The 21,974-nt window shown below is 37.7% G+C and overlaps 1 protein-coding gene across 1 annotated transcript in view; it reads left to right on the forward strand.

Moving 5' to 3' along the window:
• ZDHHC15 (zinc finger DHHC-type palmitoyltransferase 15) overlaps positions 1-21,974 on the forward strand; it is a 151,911-nt gene that overhangs the window by 34,422 nt on the left and 95,515 nt on the right. The window contains exon 3 of the mRNA XM_031660822.1: positions 16,438-16,532. Coding sequence (XP_031516682.1) covers positions 16,438-16,532 — 95 coding nt within the window. The remainder of the gene's footprint in view (positions 1-16,437; positions 16,533-21,974) is intronic.

The following is a 21,974-nucleotide window of genomic DNA, read 5'->3' on the forward strand; positions in this document are numbered from 1 at the left end:
GCTGAGATCTTGCCCCAGGCTACAAGCCAGCCTCCCCAGTGAGAAAACATGCAGGGCTCAGGTCTTACCCCTCCTTGCCTGCCTGCCCACCTGGTCAGCTATGGCTTCTGTGCTCATATCTGAGCTTCCTGATCACTCCCCCCTGCCAGGTTTCTGCTCAAGAAAATTCATGCTCAGTTGAAATTATTACAGAGTTCAGCTAGAAGTTTTTTCATTCTGTGGCCTCTCTACAATTCTTGCTGGTTGCCTTCCCTTCCCCAGGGACCTCTGTGAGATAAAGCCAGGAATGGCTTCCCTGGGCTGGAGCTGCGGACCATGAGTGCCTATAGGGCCCTTCCCACTGCTTCTTCTACTTTTATATTTTGCTTGGCTCCCTAAATCCATTTCAGCTCTAGGTAAGGTTAAATCCTTCTTTGGTGGTCTGGATTTTCAGGTTTCCCAGTGGGGATGTATGTTTGGAGGTTGACTTTTCTCTCTGTCATACTTTGGGAACTCAGTTTTTCAGCTGTCTCATGGCATTTGCAGCAGCAAACTGCTTCTTTCAAATGGTCTGTGATTTTTTTTTGTTTTCCTGGTATGTTCTTACTGTGGTTCTTGGAGCAAAAGTTTACAATGTGAGTCTCCAGATGCTGTTTTGTCTGTCCAAGTAGGAGCTGCACATTAGTTTTGTCTCCTATCTGCCAATTTTCTATTTAACCATTAATGATCAACTTAAAACTGAAGCTTATATTTTTTCTTGATTATGAAAGTACTTGAACTTCTTAAAATGCAAATAATACAGAAATTGATAACTTAGGGTAAGTTCTTAGTAGTCACTACAGAGTTACAGAAGGAGTGAGGTTTGGTAGCATCTATTGTATACATCACATTTTAATTTTTTAAGTGAATTTTCCCCTTTACTTTTTGACAAGTCACTTTTGATATAGCTACATCTAAATGTACCATTTCAAAGCTCTGCCTGTCCTATGCTTCAACAAGTCTCTCTCCAGTGGGCTGGGCTGGACCTCCCATCCTCCTTTGCCTTTCCCAACATGCCTTGCAGTCTCCATTTGTATCAGGTTACTGATGGGTGGAGCATATATTGAGCCAAAATGATTATATATATGTGTGTGTGTGTGTGTGTGTGTGTGTGTAAACATCAGCCACAGTGCAGCCAATGGTAGGTTTTAGAGTCATGATTTTGCTTCCCACCATAGCTGTGTACCTATCAACACGGCTTTCAATCCTATAGCCTGTAAGTCCTAACACATTTGAGTATGACTATTGAGGAAAATAAAAATATTAGACTGGGAAGTCAACTTAGATAAATATGTATCATCTTTTTTGCCAAATGTCAAAAAATCTAGGATGAAAAGACACCAAAGTTAAAGACCTATTTTTAGATCTTTGTTTTTGTCAGATTTATTGAGATATAATTTATATGCAGTATCACCCTTTTTGAGTATACAGGTTGATAAGTTTTGACAGTAGTAAACAGGAGTGTAAAAACCACCACTATGGCCGGGCACGGTGGCTCACGCCTGTAATCCCAGCACTTTGGGAGGTCAAGGCGGGAGGGGCCCGGGATCACGCGAGATCAGAGGTCCGAGACCATCCTGGCTAACGAGGTGAAACCCGTCTCTACTAAAAGACAAAAAACAATTAGCCAGGCGTGGTGGCGAGCCTGTAGTCCCAGCTACTCCAGGAGGCTGAGGCAGGAGAATAGTGAACCGAGGAGGCAGAGCTTGCATTGAGCTGAAGTTAGCCACTGCACTCCAGAAAGGCGTGGGCAACAGAATGAGACTCTGTCTCAAAAAAAAAAAAAAAAAAAAAAACCCCACTATACAGTTATAGATTATTTATATTACCCCAAATGATTCCCTTTACCCCATTTGCAAGAAATCCTCTCACTCTCCACCCCTGGCAACTGCTGGTGTTTTCTGTCCCTTTAGTTTTACCTTTTCCATAGTTATATAAATTGAATCATACAGTATGGAGCCTTTTGTATTAGGCTTTCTTCACTTAGCATCCTATATTTTTAAGATTCATCTGTCAGTGTATGTATGAAGTACCTTATTTTTATTGCTGAGTAGTATTTCATATTCATATAAGAATATATATGTACAAGCCTTTGTGGAGATACATGTTTTTGTTTCTCTTGAGTAAATACCTAGCTGTGAGATTCTTGGGTCATATGGTAAGTGGATGATTAACCTTATAAGAAACTGCCAAAGTATTTTCCAAAGCAGTTCTACCATTTTGCTTTCCTATAATTGATATATGAGAGTTCTCGTTATTCTACATCCTCGTTATCATTTAGTGTTGTAAGTTTGTTTTTGTTGGTGGTGGTGATAGTTTCTTATATTCTATTCCATAAGGTATGAAATGGAGTCTCCTTATCATTTTTAATTTGCACTTCTGTAATGACTAATCTTTTTATATGCTTGTTTGCCATCTGTATATCTTCTAATGTGAAGTGTCTGTTTAGTCTTTTGCCCTCTTTTATTGAGCTGTTTGTCTTATTATTGAGCTATAACAGATCTTTAAATGCCTGAGTATAAGTCTCTTTGTTTTTAAGCAAATCTGATTCCTCCCCGTGGAGCAAAATTACAATCAATAGGAGGGAGTTGTGAGGAGATATATTGATACTTGATATGAGGAAAATGTGTCTAACAATTGGAGTTTTCCAACAATAGAATAGGCCGTTCCAGGAGCTAAGTTCCTCCATTACTGCAGGTGTTCACAAAAGCTGAGTAAACAATTATTAGGGATAATGTAGAGCAGATTGATGCATCTTCTTAATACATTAGATCAAATAGTATCTAAGTTTTCTTCCAACTCTGAAAATGTATGAAATTAACATAAATTAAGTCAACATCATATTAATGAGATAGAGGAATTATTGGTTACATCAACAAAAGGTAATACATTCTGAGGGAACCACATTGTGATTGGTAGAATCCCTTCCACTTCCTTAGCCAGCAGAGAACTAGTTTACAATCCCTACCCACCATATAGGCAATAGAGAGTCTACTTTGTGTGTGTGTGTGTGTGTGTGTGTGTGTAGTCTTCTATGAATATCCCTGACAATTTCAATGCATTGGGCAGTACTTAATCCAAATTATACAGGCAGAATAATGATATTTCAACTACCCATTTTAAACCAGGAAAGAAGCCAAAGATTATTCCCCAAGACATATTGGCCTGTGTACTTTCTTATCCCCAAGATCAGTGAATCAATGGAACTTGTGGGTAGGCATTTTCAACAAGAGGACTAGAAATAAACTATTCTATTTTTTTAATTTAGTTTTTATTTTTTTAGAGACAGGGTCTCACTATATCACCCAGGCTGGAGTGCAGTGGTGCCATCATAGCTCACTGCAGCCTCAAATTTCTGGGCTCAAGTGATCTTCCCACCTCTCCCTCCCAAGTAACTGGAACTGCAAGCATGTGCCACCATGCCCAGGTTATTTTTTTGTAGTGATAAGGTCTTACTTTTCTGCCTGGGCCAATCCTCCCACGTCAGCCTTCCAAAGGGCTGGGATTACATGCATGAACCACCATGCCTGGCCCATTTTTTCTCTTGTTTAACAAAACCATGGTTCATCTGCCCCCAAAATCTGTGTAATTTTTATCACCATGTCTCAGAAAACAAATCACTAAGATTGAAGAGAAAGCGAGAGGAAGAAAACAGGTTTATTAAGTCCTTAGAGTATGTCAGATACTTTCACACATTTAAGCCAATTAATTACCACAACTTTGACAAGCAGGTATTTTATTCATATATATATATACACACACACACGTATACATACATGTGATCATATAGATACACATATGATTATTAGCAAGGTTAACCAGCTTCTCAAGGACATATAGTTACTAAGGGCAAATCCAGAGTTCAAAACCTAGTCATCTGATTCCAAACCTACTGGATTTTGCACAACACCTCAATGCCCAAAACAGACCCAAAAGGAGAGACCTCATCGCATGGAACAAACAAAATCTGAAAGGGACTATCATTAAAGTTTATAAACATAAGTTTGTGTATGTTGTTAGCTTGATGTCATTCACCAGATTCCAATACATGAGTGCTAGAAAGCTCTTTGAAACTTAACAATGCTGTTTAAGACAACTAATATGAAGCCCTGCTTTGCATAGTGGCTGGCAAACTTCTGAGACTCATTACTCCCAAAGAATTGGTATAGACTGATAATCTAACCAGCTTCATAGAAGGTTTATGTAAATTGATGAGTGGTAGATGCCTAATGGATAATTAGAAGAAATTAGGATGCCTGGAAGACAACCCTAACTTTTGAAGTGGATATCAATGAGGAAAACTAAGACCTTTCAAAACATAATATCATGTATTAGCACCAGAATTTGATCCCAGCATTAGAGATATTCCCAGTGGGCAGCCAACTAAACATTGGACACAACTCTTGAGAAAATCTTGAAATCTAGAGGGTAGCTAAATCATGGAAACAACTCTTTTTAAGAAATAATTTCACTTTTTTTTGTAGATTCAGGGGGTACATGTGCAGGTTTGTTAGCTGGGTATTTTGCATGATGGTGAAGTTTGGAGTACAATTGATCCCATCACCCAAATAGTAAGCATAGTACACAATAGGTAGTTTTTCAACCCTTGCTCCCCACCCCCAACACAGTAGTCTCCATCGTCTGTTGGGAACCAACTCTTGAGCAATTCTTGTACTGTCATGAAGAATGAGATCCTTGGGCACACCTTATGGGCCTCTTACACCATTATCTTCATTCCTTCAAATAGCTGAAAAACAAGGTCTAGCTTTTTGTTAAGAGTTTGTAAAGCAGAGAATGTAAAGTAAAGCAATGAACTCAAATATTAGAATTAACATTTTATTGCTAAGTGTTATGCTCAGAGAGAGATGTCACCGTCTGGCTGACAAACTTCCCCCTGATCTGCAGCATCTTAATAACCTTTATGGGTGGCTCTGATGCAAACTGAAATTTGAGAATCACTGCTCTAGGGAAAAGCACTCTGGACTGGGACTGAAGAAACTTGGATTCTGGTTCCATTGCTTCCATAACTTTGCTGGGTAATTCTGATTAAATCACTTGCACCTCTGGGCCTCAGTTACTTCTCTGCAAAATCAGTGTTGAACCAAATGATCTCTCTCTTACTCTAAAATATTGATATAGTTCCTATTTTACCAGTTTATACAATAACCTCAACTTAGTCATTTAACCTCAAAATCCTTCATTTTCTACCCATTTATTTAAAAGTACCCATAATTTCTGTGAAACCTTGTAATGTAGGAATGGGAGCGAGCTGTTTCCAAGTCCATGATTGAACTAGTTGGTGTGTAGTAGTACCTGGAACAAGTTAAAGTCCCATGCTTTCCATCTCAACCATTGGAATTAAAAATATAGTTAATGTGTTAAGATACTGCCAAGTGTAAGAATTTAGTTCTCAGTCACTCAGGTGATCCAAATTCGTTAACCACATTACCCTTGAAGTGTATCATGAGCGGGTAAACATGAAATTGTTTTCTCCTGATCTCTTTAAAAATCGAATATTTCACACTCCCATACTGAAGGAACATGAGTTGACATAACTTAGTCATGTAATTTTCCCCGTACAAACCTCATAAAATCCAAGAAACAAAACAGTTGCAAAAGATAACACATTTAAAAAAAAAAGAAAAAAACATTTAAAGGCATTGCCTAAGAGAAAAAAGTATGATAGCACTTCACAAAGGCTCGATTAGAGACACTCTCAGGGGTAGCCAGCTAAACACTGGACACAACTCTTGAAAAAATCTTAAAATCTAGAGGTCAATGAAAGAGGCACTCTCACTTATTGATGATGAGAATATAAATTAAATACAAATATTCTTAATGGCAATTAGGCAGTATCTACCAACAGACATCCCTTTTGACCTTGCAGTTTCACTTCATATAATTGATCCTATAGATATTTTTTGTGCCTGTGCTGATGACATATATAAAAATTATTCATTGAAGCATTATTTGTATTAGCAAGAGAAGGGGAAAAATAAATTTTCCTCAGAGACAGCCTGGTTAAATAAATTACGGTAATTTATAGTAAGTGAAAAATGAGTAAGGTACAAAACAGTGTGTATAGAATACTGCTACTTGTGGAAAAACACACTACTTGGGTGATTTTATATGTATAAAATCATAAAGGATACACAACAAAGTCATGGCTTTGTGATGTTGGTTGCTTCCAGCGAGGAGAACTGGGTGGCTGGGGGACAGGTATAGGAAGACTTTTCACTGTATACTCTTCTATACTTTCAGATTTTAAACCTTGTAAATATATTACCTTTAAAAAAAGATACAATTTACAATGTTAAAATATTACAAATCTTTCATGTTTCTGGTGTACATATATTTGTATAAACATATACAAATAAGAGGATCTGGAATGATACATACCAAACACCAAAGAGGTGTTGTGCCTTGGAATGGGGAGGTGAGAAGTTAGATGTGTATGTGGGGTGGACATTTACCTTTTACTTTATATTGCTTGAATTTTAAAATGAGATTTCATAATTACAAAAATCAAGCACATATAAAAGGTCCTGCCCTGTATGGCTGGGAGCACTGGGCCAGGAGAATAGGGTCTCTCTTTTTTGTTTTTTTTTTCAATTCAGTTATAAATGTATGAGAGGCTCAGTTCTATTAAGTTAGTCTTGAGTCACATTATTCCCTTGAATTTATCTGATGGGTTGAAGTATATACACATCTCCTAAGACCATACCATTTAAGGACTCAGAGTCTTGAAGTTTTTTGTTTTTTTTTTCTTTTCTAATGTCACTAAAGAATGTCTTCTTTTTATTTTTTATTTTTATTTTTATTTTTTATTATACTTTAAGTTCTAGGGTACATGTGCACAACGTGCAGGTTTGTTACATATGTATACTTGTGCCATGTTGGTGTGCTGCACCCATCAACTCGTCAGCACCCATCAACTCCTCATTTACACCAGGTATAACTCTCAATGCCATCCCTTCCCCCTCCCCACTCCCCATAATAGGCCCCTGTGTGTGAGTGTTCCCTTCCCCTGTCAAGTGATCTCGTTGTTCAATTCCCACCTATGGGTAGGGAACATGCGGTGTTTGGTTTTCTTTTCTTTTTTTTGTTTCTTAGTATCTTTGTTTTTTTTTTTTTTTTTTTTTTTTTGATTATTATACTTTAAGTTCTAGGATACATGTTGCACAATGTGCAGGTTTGATGCATTATGTATGCTTGTGCCATGCTGGTGTGCTGCACTCATCAGCTTCGTCACCACCATCAGCACAAGAGTCATTTTACATCAGGTATAACTCCCAATGCCATCCCACCCCCACCCCCACTCCCCATATGGGCCCGATTGTGTCATGTTCCCTTCGAGTCCAGGTGATCTGTTGTTCGAATTCCCACCAATGAGTGAGGGAACATCGCGGTGTTTGGTTTTCTGTTCTTGTGATAGTTTGCTAGAGCGATGGTTTCCCAGCTGCATCCATGTCCTACAAAGGACCTATGACTCATCGCTTTTTATGAAACATAGTATTCCATGGTGTATATGTGCCACATTTCCTTAATCCAATCTGTCACTGATGGACATTTGGGTTGATTCCAAGTCTTTGCTATTGTGAATAGTGCTGCAATAAACATACGTGTGCATGTGTCTTTATAGCAGCATGATTTATAATCCTTTGGGTATATACCCAGTAAACGGATGGCTGGGTCATATGGTATTTCTAGTTCTAGATCCTCGAGGAATCATCATACTGTATTCCACAATAGTTCAACTAGTTTACAATCCAACCAACAGTGTAAAAGTGTTCCTATTTCTCCACATCCTCTCCAGCACCTGTTTTTTCCTGCTTTTTTAATGATCGCCATTCTAACTGGTGTGAGATGGTATCTTATTGTGGTTTTGATTTGCATTTCTCTGATGGCCAGTGATGACGAGCATTTTTTCATGTGTCTGTTGGCTGTATGTATGTCTTCTTCAGAGAAATATCTGTTCATACTCTTTGCCCATTTTTTGATGGGGTTGTTTGTTTTTTTCTTGTAAATTTGTTTGAGTTCTTTCTAGGTTCTGGATATTAGCCCTGTGTCAGATAAGCAGACTGCAAAAATTTTCTCCCATTCTATAGGTTGCCTGTTCACTCTCATGGTAGTTTCTTTTGCTGTGCAGAAGCTCTTTAGTTTAATTAGATCCCATTTGTCAATTTTGGCTTTTGTTGCTGTTGCTTTTGGTGTTTTAGATATCAAGTCCTTGCTCACGCCTATGTCCTGAATGGTATTACCTAGATTTTCTTCTAGGATTTTTATGATATTAGGTCTAACGTTTAAGTCTCTAATCCATCTTGAATTAATTTTCGTATAAGGAGTAAGGAAAGGATCCAGTTTCAGCTTTCTATTTATGGCTAGCCAATTTTCCCATACCATTTATTAAATAGGGAATCCTTTCCCCATTTCTTGTTTTTCTCAGGTTTGTCAAAGATCAGATGGCTGTAGATGTGTGGTATTATTTCTAAGGACTCTGTTCTGTTCCATTGGTCTATATCTCTGTTTTGGTAAGTGGGCTTCATCCCTGGGATGCAAAGCTGGTTCAACATACACAAATCAATAAACGTAATCCAGCATATAAACAGAACCAAAGACAAAAACCACATGATTATCTCAATAGATGCAGAAAAGGCCTTTGACAAAATGCAACAGCCCTTCCTGCTAAAAACGCTCAATAAATTCGGTATTGATGGAACGTATCTCAAAATAATAAGAGCTATTTATGACAAACCCACAGCCAGTATCATAGTGAATAGGCAAAAACTTGAAGCATTCCCCTTGAAAACTGGCAGAAGACAGCGATGCCCTCTCTCACCACTCCTATTCAACATAGTGTTGGAAGTTCTGGCTAGGGCAATCAGGCAAGAGAAAGAAATAAAGGGTATTCAATTAGGAAAAGAAGAAGTCAAATTGTCCCTATTTGCAGATGATATGATTGTATATTTAGAAAACCCCATCATCTCAGACCAAAATCTCCTTAAGCTGTTAAGAAACCTCAGCAAAGTCTCAGGATACAAAATTAATGTGCAAAATCACAAGCATTCTTATACACCAGTGACAGTCAAACAGAGAGCCAATTCATGAATGAACTTCCATTCACAATTGCTTCAAAGAGAATAAAATACCTAGGAATCGAACTTACAAAGGATGTAAAGGACCTCTTCAAGGAGAACTACAAACCACTGCTCAGTGAAATAAAAGAGGACGCAAACAAATGGAAGAACATACCATGTTCATGGATAGGAAGAATCAATATCGTGAAAATGGCCATATTGCCCAAGGTAATTTATAGATTCAATGCCATCCCCATCAAGCTACCAATGACTTTCTTCACAGAATTGTAAAAAACTTCTTTAAAGTTCATATGGAACCAAAAGGAGACCGCGTTGCCAATAAAATCCTAAATCAAAATAACAAAGCTGGAGGCATCACGCTATCTGACTTCAAACTATACTACAAGGCTACAGTAACCAAAACAGCATGGTACCGGTGTTTGGTTTTCTGTTCTTGCGAGAGTTTGCTGAGAATGATGGTTTCCAGCTGCATCCATGTCCCTACAAAGGACACAAACTCATCCTTTTTTATGGCTGCATAGTATTCCATGGTGTATATGTGCCACATTTTCTTAATCCAGTCTGTCACTGATGGACATTTGGGTTGATTCCAAGTCTTTGCTATTGTGAATAGTGCCGCCATATACAACGTGCGCATGTGTCTTTATAGAAGCATGATTTATAATCCTCTGGGTATATACCCAGTAATGGGATAGCTGGGTCATATGGTATTTCTAGTTCTAGATCCTTGAGGAATCGTCATACTGTTTTCCACAATGGTTGAACTAGTTTACAATCCCACCAACAGTGTAAAAGTGTTCCTATTTCTCCACATCCTCTCCAGCACCTGTTGTTTCCTGACTTTTTAATGATTGCCATTCTAACTGGTGTGAGATGATATCTCATTGTGGTTTTGATTTGCATTTCTCTGATGGCCAGTGATGATGAGCATTTTTTCATGTGTCTGTTGGCTGTATGAATGTCTTCTTTTGAGAAATGTCTGTTCATATCCTTTGCCCACTTTTTGTTGGGGTAGTTTGCTTTTTTCTCATAAATTTCTTTGAATTATTTGTCGGTTCTGGATATTAGCCCTTTGTCAGATGAGTAGATTCCAAAACTTTTCTCCCATTCTGTAGGTTGCCTGTTCACTCTGATGGTAGTTTCTTTTGCTGTGCAGAAGCTCTTTAGTTTAATTAGATCCCATTTGTCAATTTTGGCTTTTGTTGCTGTTGCTTTTGGTGTGTTAGACATGAAGTCCTTGCCCATGCCTATGTCCTGAATGGTATTCCCTACGTTTTCTTCTAGGGTTTTTATGGTTTTAGGTCTAACATTTAAGTCTCTAGTCCATCTTGAATTAATTTTCATATAAGGAGTAAGGAAAGGATCCAGTTTCAGCTTTCTACTTATGGCTAGCCAATTTTCCCAGCACCATTTATTAAATAGGGAATCCTTTCCCCATTTCTTGTTTTTGTCAGGTTTGTCAGAGATCAGATGGCTGTAGATGTGTGGTATTATTTCTGAGGGCTCTGTTCTGTTCCATTGGCCTATATCTCTGTTTTGGTACCAGTACCATGCTGTTTTGGTTACTGTAGCCTTGTAGTATAGTTTGAAGTCAGGTCGCGTGATGCCTCCAGCTTTGTTATTTTGATTTAGGATTTTAATGGCAATGCGGTCTCTTTTTTGGTTCCATATGAACTTTAAAGAAGTTTTTTGCCAATTCTGTGAAGAAAGTCATTGGTAGCTTGATGGGGATGGCATTGAATCTATAAATTTCCTTGGGCAGTATGGCCATTTTTACAATATTGAGTCTTCCTATCCATGAGCATGGTATGTTCTTCCATTTGTTTGTGTCCTCTTTTATTTCACTGAGCAGTGGTTTGTAGTTCTCCTTGAAGAGGTCCTTTACATCCCTTGTCAGTTGGATTCCTAGGTATTTTATTCTCTTTGAAGCAATTGTGAATGGAAGTTCATTCATGAATTGGCTCTCTCTTTGTCTGTCACTGGTGTATAAGAATGCTTGTGATTTTTGCACATTAATTTTGTATCCTGAGACTTTGCTGAAGTTGCTTATCAGCTTAAGGAGATTTTGGTCTGAGATGATGGGGTTTTCTAAATATACAATCATGTCATGCAAACAGGGACAATTTGACTTCTTTTTTTCCTAATTGAATACCCTTTATTTCTTTCTCTTGCCTGATTGCCCTAGCCAAAACTTCCAACACTATGTAGAAAGTAGTGGTGAGAGAGGGCATCCCTGTCTTGTGCCAGTTTTCAAAGGGAATGCTTCCAGTTTTTGTCCATTCAGTATGATATTGGCTGTGGGTTTGTCATAAATAGCTCTTATTATTTTGAGATACATTGCATCAATACCGAATTTATTGAGAGTTTTTAGCAGGAAGGGCTGTTGCATTTGTCAAAGGCCTTTTTTGCATCTATTGAGATAATCCTGTGGTTTTTGTCTTTGGTTCTGTTTATATGCTGGATTGCATTTATTGATTTGTGTATGTTGAACCAGCCTTGCATCCCAGGGATGCAGCCCACTTGATCATGGTGGATAAGCTTTTGGATGTGCTGCTGGTTTCGGTTTGCCAGTATTTTATTGAGGATTTTGGCATCGATGTTCATCAGGGATATTGGTCTAAAATTCTCTTTTTTGTTGTGTCTCTGCCAGGCTTTGGTATCAGGATGATGTTGGCCTCATGAAATGAGTGAGGGAGGATTCCCTCTTTTTCTATTGATTGGAATAGTTTCAGAAGGAATGGTACCAGCTCCTCCTTTGACCTCTGATAGAACTCGGCTGTGAATCCATGTGGTCCTGGACTTCTTTTGTTTGGTAGACTATTAATTTTTGCCTCAATTTCAGAGCCTGCTATTGGTCTATTCAGGGATTCAATTTCTTCCTAGTTTAGTCTTGAGAGAGTTTAAGTGTCCAAGAAATCATCCATTTCTTCTAGGTTTTTTAGTTTATTTGTGTAGAAGTATTTATGGTATTCTCTAATGGTAGTTTGTATTTCTGTGGGGTCGGTGGTGATATCCCCTTTGTCGTTTTTTATTGCGTCAGTTTGATTCTTCTCTTTTTTCTTCTTTATTAGTCTTGCTAGCGGTCTATCAATTTTGTTGATCTTTTCAAAAAACCAGCTCCTGGATTGATTGATTTTTTGGAGGGTTTTTTGTGTCTCTATTTCCTTCAGTTCTGCTCTGATCTTAGTTATTTCTTGCCTTCTGCTAGCTTTTGAATGTGTTTGCTCTTACTTCTCTAGTTCTTTTAATTGTGATGTTAGGGTGTCAATTTTAGATCTTTCCAGCTTTCTCTTATGGGCATTTAGTGCTATAAATTTCCCTCTACACACTGCTTTAAATATGTCCCAGAGATTCTGGTATATTGTATCTTTGTTCTCATTGGTTTCAAAGAACATCTTTATTTCTGCCTTCATTACGTTATGTACCCAGTAGTCATTCAGGAGCAGGTTGTTCAGTTTCCATGTAGTTGAGCAGTTTTGATTGAGTTTCTTAGTCCTGAGTTCTAGTTTGATTGCACTGTGGTGTGAGAGACAGTTTGTTATAATTTCTGTTCTTTTCCATTTGCTGAGGAGTGCTTTACTTCCAACTATGTGGTCAATTTTGGAATAAGTGTGATGTGGTGCTGAGAAGAATATATATTATCTTGCTTTGGAGTGGAGAGTTCTGTAGATATCTATTAGGTCCACTTGGTGCAGAGTTGAGTTCAATTCCTGGATATCCTTGTTAACTTTCTGTCTCCTTGATCTGTCTAATGTTGACAGTGGGGTGTTGAAGCATCCCATTATTATTGTATGGGAGTCTAAGTCTCTTTGTAAGTCTCTAAGGATTTGCTTTATGAATCTGGGTGCTCCTGTATTGGGTGCATATATATTTAGGATAGTTAGCTCTTCCTGTTGAATTGATCCCTTTACCGTTATGTAATACCTTCTTTGTCTCTTTTGATCTTTGATGGTTTAAAGTCTGTTTTATCAGAGACTAGGATTGCAACCCCTGCTTTTTTTTGTTCTCCATTTGCTTGGTAAATCTTCCTCCATCCCTTTATTTTGAGCCTAGGTGTGTCTCTGCAGGTTAGATGGGTCTCCTGAATACAGCGAACTGATGTTTGTTGACTCTTTATCCAATTTGTCAGTCTGTGTCTTTTAATTGCACCATTTAGTGCATTTGCATTTAAGGTTAATATTGTTATGTGTGATCTTGATCCTGTCATTGTGATATTAACTGGTTATTTTGCTCGTTAGTTGATGCAATTTCTTCCCAGCATGGATGGTCTTTACATTTTGGCATGTTTTTGCAATGACTGGTACCGGTTGTTCCTTTCCATGTTTAGTGCTTCCTTCAGAATCTCTTGTAGGGCAGGCGGTGGTGACAAAATCTCTAAGCATTTGCTTGTCTGTAAAGGATTTTATTTCTCCTTCACTGATGAAACTTAGTTTGGCTTGATATGAAATTCTGGGTTAAAAATTCTTTTCTTTACGAATGTTTAATATAGGCCCTCACTCTCTTTCGGCTTGTAGAGTTTCTGCCGAGAGAGCTGCTGTGAGTCTGATGGGCTTCCCTTTGTGGGTAACCCGACCTTTCTCTCTGGCTGCCCTTAACATTTTTTCCTTCATTTCAACTTTGGTGAATCTGACAATTATGTGTCTTGAGTTGCTCTTCTCGAGGAGTATCTTTGTGGCATTCTTTGTATTTCCTGAATTTGAATGTTGGCCTGCCTTACTAGGCTGGGGAAGTTCTCCTGGATGATATCCTGAAGAGTGTTTTCCAACTTAGTTCCATTTTCCCCCTCACTTTCAGGCATACCAATCAGACGTAGATTTGGTCTTTTCACATAATCCCATATTTCTTGGAGGCTTTGTTCCTTTCTTTTTCCTTTTTTTTCTCTAGACTTCTCTTCTCACTTCATTTCATTCATTTGATCTTCAATCATTGATACTCTTTCTTCCAGTTGATCAAGTCGGTTATGGAAGCCTGTGTGTTTGTCACATATCTCTCATGTCATGGTTTTTATCTCTGTCTGTTCGTTTATGGCCTTCTCTGCGTTGATTATTCTAGTTATCCATTCTTCCATTATTTTTTCAAGATTTTTAGTTTTTTGCTCTCGGTACGTAGTTCCTCCTTTAGCTCTGAGAAGTTTGATGGACTGAAGCCTTCTCCTCTGAACTCGTCAAAGTCATTCTCCGTCCAGCTTTGATCCATTGCTGGCGATGAGCTGCGTTCCTTTGGAGGGGGAGTTGCGCTCTGATTTTTTGAATTTCCAGCTTTTCCGCCCTGCTTTTTCCCCATCTTTGTGGTTTTATCTGCCTTTGGTCTTTGATGCTGGTGACGTACTGATGGGGTTTTGGTGTGGGTGTCCTGTCTGTTTGTTAGTTTTCCTTCTAACAGTCAGGACCCTCAGCTGTAGGTCTGTTGGAGATTGCTTGAGGTCCACTCCAGACCCTGTTTGCCTGGGTATCAGCAGCAGAGGCTGCAGAAGATAGAATATTGCTGAACAGCGAGTGCTGCTGTCTGATTCTTGCTCTGGAAGCTTCGTCTCAGGGGTGTACCCTGCCATGTGAGGTGTGAGGTGTCGGTCTGCACCTAGTAGGGGATGTCTCGCAGTTAGGCTACTCAAGGGTCAGCGACTCGCTTGAGCAGGCAGTCTGTTCATTCTCAGATCTCAACCTCAGTGCTGGGAGATCCACTGTTCTCTTCAAAGCTGTCAGACTCCACCCAGAGGTGGAGTCTTCAGAGACAGGCAGGCCTCTTTGTGCTGTGGTGAGCTCCACCCAGTTCGAGCTTCCTGGAGGCTTTGTTTACCTACTTAAGCCTCAGCAATGGCGGGCACCCCTCCCCCAGCCACGCTGCTGCCTTGCCCTTAGATCTCAGACTGCTGTGCTAGTAATGAGGGAGGCTCCGTGGGTGTGGGACCCTCCAGGCCAGGTGTAGGATATAATCTCCTGGTGTGCCGTTTGCTAAGACCCTTGGTAAAGCACAATATTTGGGTGGGAGTTACCCGATTTTCCAGGTGTTGTGTGTCTCAGTTTCCCTTGACTAGGAAAAGGGATTCCCTTCCCCCTTGCGCTTCCCAGGTGTGGCAATGCCTTGCCCTGCTTCAGCTCTTGCTGGTCAGGCTGCACCAGCTGACCAGCACTGATTGTCCGGCACTCCCCAGTGAGATGAACCCAGTAACTTAGTTGAAAATGCAGAAATCACCCGTCTTCTGTGTCGCTCACGCTGAGAGCTGGAGGCTGGAGCTGTTCGTATTTGGCCATCTTGCTCCCGACCGTCTGTCTTGTAGTCTTATAACCACCTCTGTGGAGAATACCAGAATATCCCATATGAGAAGAGCTATCTAAAAGGCAAAGAGTGTGAAAAGAAAGGTAATAGAAAGCCACTTTTATAACTGTCTCAAAAGTACAACCCACACTTCAAAAGTATATAATCTTCAATGGAATACTATTCAGCCGTAAGAAAGAATGAAATCCTGTCTTTTGCAGCAAGATGGATGTAACTGGAGGCCATTATCTTAAGTGAAACAACTCAGAAACAGAAAGACAAATACCTCATGTTCTCACTCATAAGTGGAAGCTAAATAATGTGTACATATGGAAATAGGATGTGGAATGATAGAAAATAGAGACTGGTATGGGTGAGGGGGTGGGAGATGGGTGGATGATGAGAAACTACTTAGTAGGTACTATGTACATTATTCAGGTGATAGATACTCTTGAAAGCCCTAACTACACCACTGTGCAACCTATATCCATGTAACGAAATTTTACTTGTACTGTGTGAATTTATACAAAAATTTTTACAAGAAAAAAAGTGTTTAGTCTTTAACACCTGGCTACATTATAGACTACCTGTGTGACTTTGGTTAATCAACTGCCTCTGGTAGTTAATCGACTATCCCGATCTTATTACCTATCTTACAAATTTATTGAGAAAATAAAATGAAATAATATACGTGAAAGCATGTTGTAAACTCTAAAATGCTGTGTAAATTGTGTCATTATCACCTTTCAGTACTCAAAGTAGCAAAGATAATGACAATTGGCTGAAGTAGTTTTCCCTACATTGTCATAAAGGACATTCCCCCTTTACTTCAAGAATCACATGGCAACTTTTAAGGTATTCAACTTGCAGAAAGTCTTTGTTTCAAGTTTTTCATTATGGCTTGTTTCTGTCACTGTATGGGAAAATAGAATTAACCCATCATAATAATACCAGAGAATACATGTTAATAGGAAAACAAAATAAAAATTTGTGATGGAGCTTTGTGTTTTTGAACCTTTAGAAATGGATAAAAAGATAGTATAAACACTGATTTTTTTTATTTCAGTTATTTACCTCATATTCTACCATGCCATCTTTGTGTTCTTTACCTGGACCTACTGGAAGTCTATCTTTACACTCCCACAGCAGCCAAACCAGAAGGTAAGAATATTGGTTACTTCTTAAAGGATAAGAACAGAGAAAAGTAGAAATGACAATAAAGCAAGAAGAGACAAAAATCTTAAAGAACTCCTAGTGATAAAGGTGAATTGAGGGTAGGATAGGCTATTGAAGGAGTTTGTGAAATCACCTGCTCTGGATATCTTTAATACTAGGAAGCCAACTGGGTGCTGTGGCTCACACCTGTATTCCCAACATTTTGGGAGGCTGAGGCAGGAGAATCACTTAAAGCCAGGAGTTTGAGACCTCAGCAAAAAAGTGAGACCTTGTCAATACACAGAATTTTTTAATTAGCTGGGCATGGTGGAGCACACCTGTGTTCCCAGTTACTCAGGAGGCTGAGGCAGAGGATTACTTAAACCCAGGAGTTTGAGGCTGCAGTGACCTGTGATGGTGCCACTAGACTCCAGTCTGAGTGAGAGTAAGACCCTGTCTCAAATTTTAAAAAGAGTAGGAAACCACTACCTGCATTGGTGAGATAATTAGAAAACAAGGACCCACTTGGACTCTGAGGCCTCATCTAATTCAATTCTATGAAACTATTATTTTAGTGATTGTTTTATTTATTTAGTGCTGTTATTTCATTCCAGTGAGACTCTGAAATACAAATGAGAAAAAAGCACAATAGTTAAATCAATCATTTTCAGACTGTGTTACCTTAAATACAAGTGTTTCATGCAATATTTGTAAGTGTTCATGAAATAATTTGTGATTATGTTAGGTATTTGTAATGTGTAACTATTCTAAATTAAGGTAGGTTCCAAAGTAGAAAAAGAACAATAGGGGAAACTTTCCAGCCTCCAAACATTAGGAAAAATACTGTCTCCTTAATGAAACCAAAATGATGCACAAGAAAAATAAAGTTAACTACAGAGAAAAGCAATAATGTAGGAATTGAGGAATGTAAGAGATATGAGATATGAAGAAAATAAAGAGGAAAATGATAGAAGTTATTCATAATAAGTAACTGCTTGAAACATAAATGGATTAAACTATTCAATTAAAAGGTTGAGATTGACAGAATGGATAAAAAATTGTGATTTACCTTTATACTGTTTACAAAATCTAACTTTAGAACCAGAGACATAAATAGGTTGAAAATGTAAAGCTAGAAAAAGATATTCCTAGTAAATAGTAATCAAAACAGAGCAAGGGTGGTTATATTAATATCATACAACAAAGACTTTTTTAGTAAAAAAAAGGTTACAAGAGACAAAGAAGGACATTATATATTTACAAAAGAGTCAATTTATCAAGAATATGTGACAGTTATAAAATATATGCATGTAATAAGAGAGCCCCAAATTATAAGACGAAAAAACCAACAGAAGTAAAGAAAAAAAATACACAATAACAGTTACATAGTAATAGTTGGAGACTTCAGTACTCCACTTGCATTAATGGACAGAATAACTAAACAGAAGGTCAATAAGGAAATGGAGAATTTGAACACCACCACACGAGCTATGTATAACACACCTGTATAGATCACTCCACCCAAAAAGAGCAAAATGTACTTTCTTCCTAAGTGTACATGGAACATTTTCCAGTATAGACTATTTTAGGCCATAATACAAGACTCAATAAATATAAAAGACTGAAATCATACAAAATATCTTTCTCTGACTGTGATGGAATGAAACCAGAAATCAATAACACAAAGAAAGCTACAGTTTCATAAATATGTGGAAATTAAACACATGCTTAACAAATGAATCAAATAAGAAAGCATAAGGGAAATTAGAAAATATTTTGAGATGAATGAAAACAAGAAAAAAACTTACCAGAAATTAGGGGATGCAATAAAGCAGTACTCAGAGAAAAATTTATGGCTGTAAACACCTACATTTAAAAAGGATAAAACTTTCAAAATGGTCTGACTTTGCAACTTAAAAAAAATAAATAAATAGCAATCTAAAACCAAAGTAATCAGAAGGAAATAATAAAGATTAGAACAGAAGTAAACAAAATATGGAATAGAAAATAATATAGAGACCCAACAAAACCAGAAGTGAGACTCTAAAAAGGTTAACAAAATTGTCAAACCTTTATTTAGCTAGACTGAAAAGGAAAGGAGGGAAGAGAAGGGAAAAGAGGAGAGAAGGGAAGGAAGGGGAGGAAGAGGAGGAGAGGAGAAGAGAGGGAAGGGAGGAGAAAGGAAGATAAAAAGAGTACAGGCACAAATTACTTATATTAGACAGGAAGGGAGGGAGGGAAGAAAGGAAAGAAGGAACAAAGGAAGGGAAGGAGGGAGGAAAAAAAGAAGACATAAGTTACTAATATCAAAAGTGAAAGTGGAGGTGTTACTACCAACTTTAAATAAATTGAATTATAAGAAAATAATATGAAGAATTATGTGCCCCAAAATTTGATAACCTAGATGAAATGGAAAAACTTTTAGAAAGACACAAACTGCCAAAACTGACTCAAGAAGAAATAAAAAATCTGAATAGATTTTTAACAAGTAAAGATATAGAATTAATAATCAAAAACCTGCCACCAAAGAAAACCCAAGGACCAGAAGGCTTCACAGATGAATTCTATCAAATATTTGAGGAATAGTTAACATCAATCCTTCCCAAATTTCTTTAAAAAAAATAAGAAATGCTTCCTCTGGCCAGTGCAAGTAGGCAAGAAAATCAAATAAAAGGCATTGAAATTGAACAGGAAGAAGTAAAATTATCTCTGTTTGTAGGTGTGATCTTACATATAGAAAACTGTAAATATTCTACATGTAAAAAACTATTATAAATAATAAATGAATTCAGCAAAGTTGCAGGATACAAAATCACCACATCACACAAAACCAATTATGTTTTGATATGCTAACAATGAACAATCTGAAAGGAAACTAAAAAATCAATTTTATTTATAACAGCACCAAAAATAATAAAATACTTAGGAATAAACATAATCAAAAAGGTGAAAGACTTCTAAAGTGAAAACTAAAAAATGTCACTGAAGGAAATTAGACGTGAATAAAGGGAAAGGCATCCTGTATTCATGAATTGGAAGAGTTAATATTGTTAAAATGTAAACACTACCCAAATCATTCTATAGATTTAATGCAATTTATATCAAAATCCCAATTATTTTTTTGCAGAAATAAAATAATCATTTTCTAAAATTTATATGGAATATCAAGAGATCCCACATACTCAAAACAGTCTTGAAGAAGAACAAAGTTGTAGCTTCACACTTACTTATTTCAGAATTTACTACAAAAACTACAGTAATAAAAACTATGTGGTACAGGCATAAGGCCAGATATGTAGACCAGTGAAATAGGATAAAGAGCCCAACAACAAACACTCGCATATTTGGTCAGAAATCTTCAACAACCATGCTGAAAGCATTCTAATGGAGAATGCACAGTCTTCAACAAGTGGTGTTGGGATAACTGGATGTCCATATCCAAAAGAATTATATAGAACCCTTACCTCACACCATATACAAAAATTAACTCAAAATAGATCCAAGATCTAAACTTAAGAGCTAGGATTATAAAACTTAGAAAAAAAACCACAGAGGAATATTTTTATAACATTGGTTTGGCAATTTCTTGGATATGACACCAACACTGTAAAAAAGTAAACATACATAAATTGGACTACATCATAATTAAACATTTTCATATGTCAAAGGATACATTTAAAAGAGTGAAAAGGCAGCCTACAGAATAGCAGAAAATATGTCATATTTTAGATTAAGAGTTAATATACAGAATATTTAAAAACTACAACTAAACAAAAAACTCATTTTTTAAAATAAATTCAATGTTTATTTTAGTTTCAAGGGTTATATGTGCAGATCAGTTTTAAAATGGGTAAAGAACTTGACAGTTCTCCAAAGAAGATATCTCAATGATCAGGAATATTTTAGTCAGGGTTCTCTAGATGGACAGAACTAATAATATATAATATTATATATATAATACATATATAATATACATATATAAAGGGGATTATATATACACACACATATATGGGAGTATATAAAAGTATAATAGAAGTACATATATAAAGGGGAGTTTATTAAGTATTAATTCACACAATCACAAGATCCCACAATAAGCCATCAGCAAGCTGAGGAGCAAGGAAAGCCAGTCTGAGTCCCAAAACTGAAGAACTTGGAGTCCGATATTCGAGGGTATGAAATTCCAGCACAGGAGAAAGATGTAGGCTTGGAGGGTAGGCCAGTCTAGTCTTCACATTTTTCTGCCTGCTTTGTGTTTACTGGCAGCTGATTTGATGGTGCCCACCCAGATTAAGGGTGGGTCTGCCTTCCCAAGCCTGCTGACTCAAATGTTAATCTCCTATGGCAGCACCCTTACAGACACACCCAGGATCAATACTTTACATCCTTCAATCCAATCAAGTTGACACTCAGTATTAACCATTACAAGTCCACCCCTTGTCAAGTTGAAACCATACACATCTCCTGAGATCATACATAATCTTCAAATAAAGACAATAATAAGGTCACAATTATGCCTGACATGATACAACTATCCTTCATGCAACCCGAAATGCACCAATACCCAAACCAAATGCTATTACATAAAGCTAACAGTACTTAAATGCTGATATGAAGTCAATAAATCTTATGTCACATGGTAAAGGAAAAAGGAAATAGAAGGAAGATATTTTCTTAGTACAAGTGTATACATGCACAAATATGTTATTAAGAAAAGAAGGAGGAAATATGACAATTATAGTTCTTGTTTCTGCAACTGGTCATGTGGTTGTAGCTGGAATTGGTGACCATCTTCTTCTACTCCTGTATTACATGCACACTCTTTCTTACCTCTGTTGTGGAGTAGTAAACTGATTTCATCTTGATAGTCTGGGTCAGTCACCCCAGGGAACACTATAGCTCCATTCTTAGCTTGTTGATTTAAAAGTAAGAGGAGCCCAAAGTGTCCAGGCAATCTTAACTTCCAGTTTAATGGAGTCATTGTTGTGTCTCCTGGTGGCAGTGTTCCTCCATCTGGAGCAAAGACCTCTTGGCAAGCAGAACGTAATGTTGTGGGAACAGGAAGCAAAAATTTTGCTAGTGGATCACTAGGGGTGATAGTGAGTGGTGCCACTTCCACTTCCACCACTTGATTTCTGGACACATGAATCCTGCCTATGCAAGATAGAGTACCATATATTGGACGTTGATTCAAAGCATACATGGCCTTCTGGAGAACTGTGCCCCAGCTCTGCAAAGTATTGTCACCTAGTCGACGTTGTAATTGTGATTTCAAAAGGCCATTCCACCGTTCTATCAATCCGACTACTTCAGAATGATAGGGAACATGGGAATTCCATGAGCATGAGCCCACTGCCTCTTTAGCCGTAAAGTGAGTGTGTTGGTCAGAGACAGTGCTGTGTGGATTACCATGATGGTGGATAAGGAATTCCATGAGTCCATGGATTA

Source organism: Papio anubis, chromosome X (genome assembly GCF_008728515.1).
Source record: "Papio anubis isolate 15944 chromosome X, Panubis1.0, whole genome shotgun sequence".
NCBI lineage: Eukaryota > Metazoa > Chordata > Mammalia > Primates > Cercopithecidae > Papio > Papio anubis.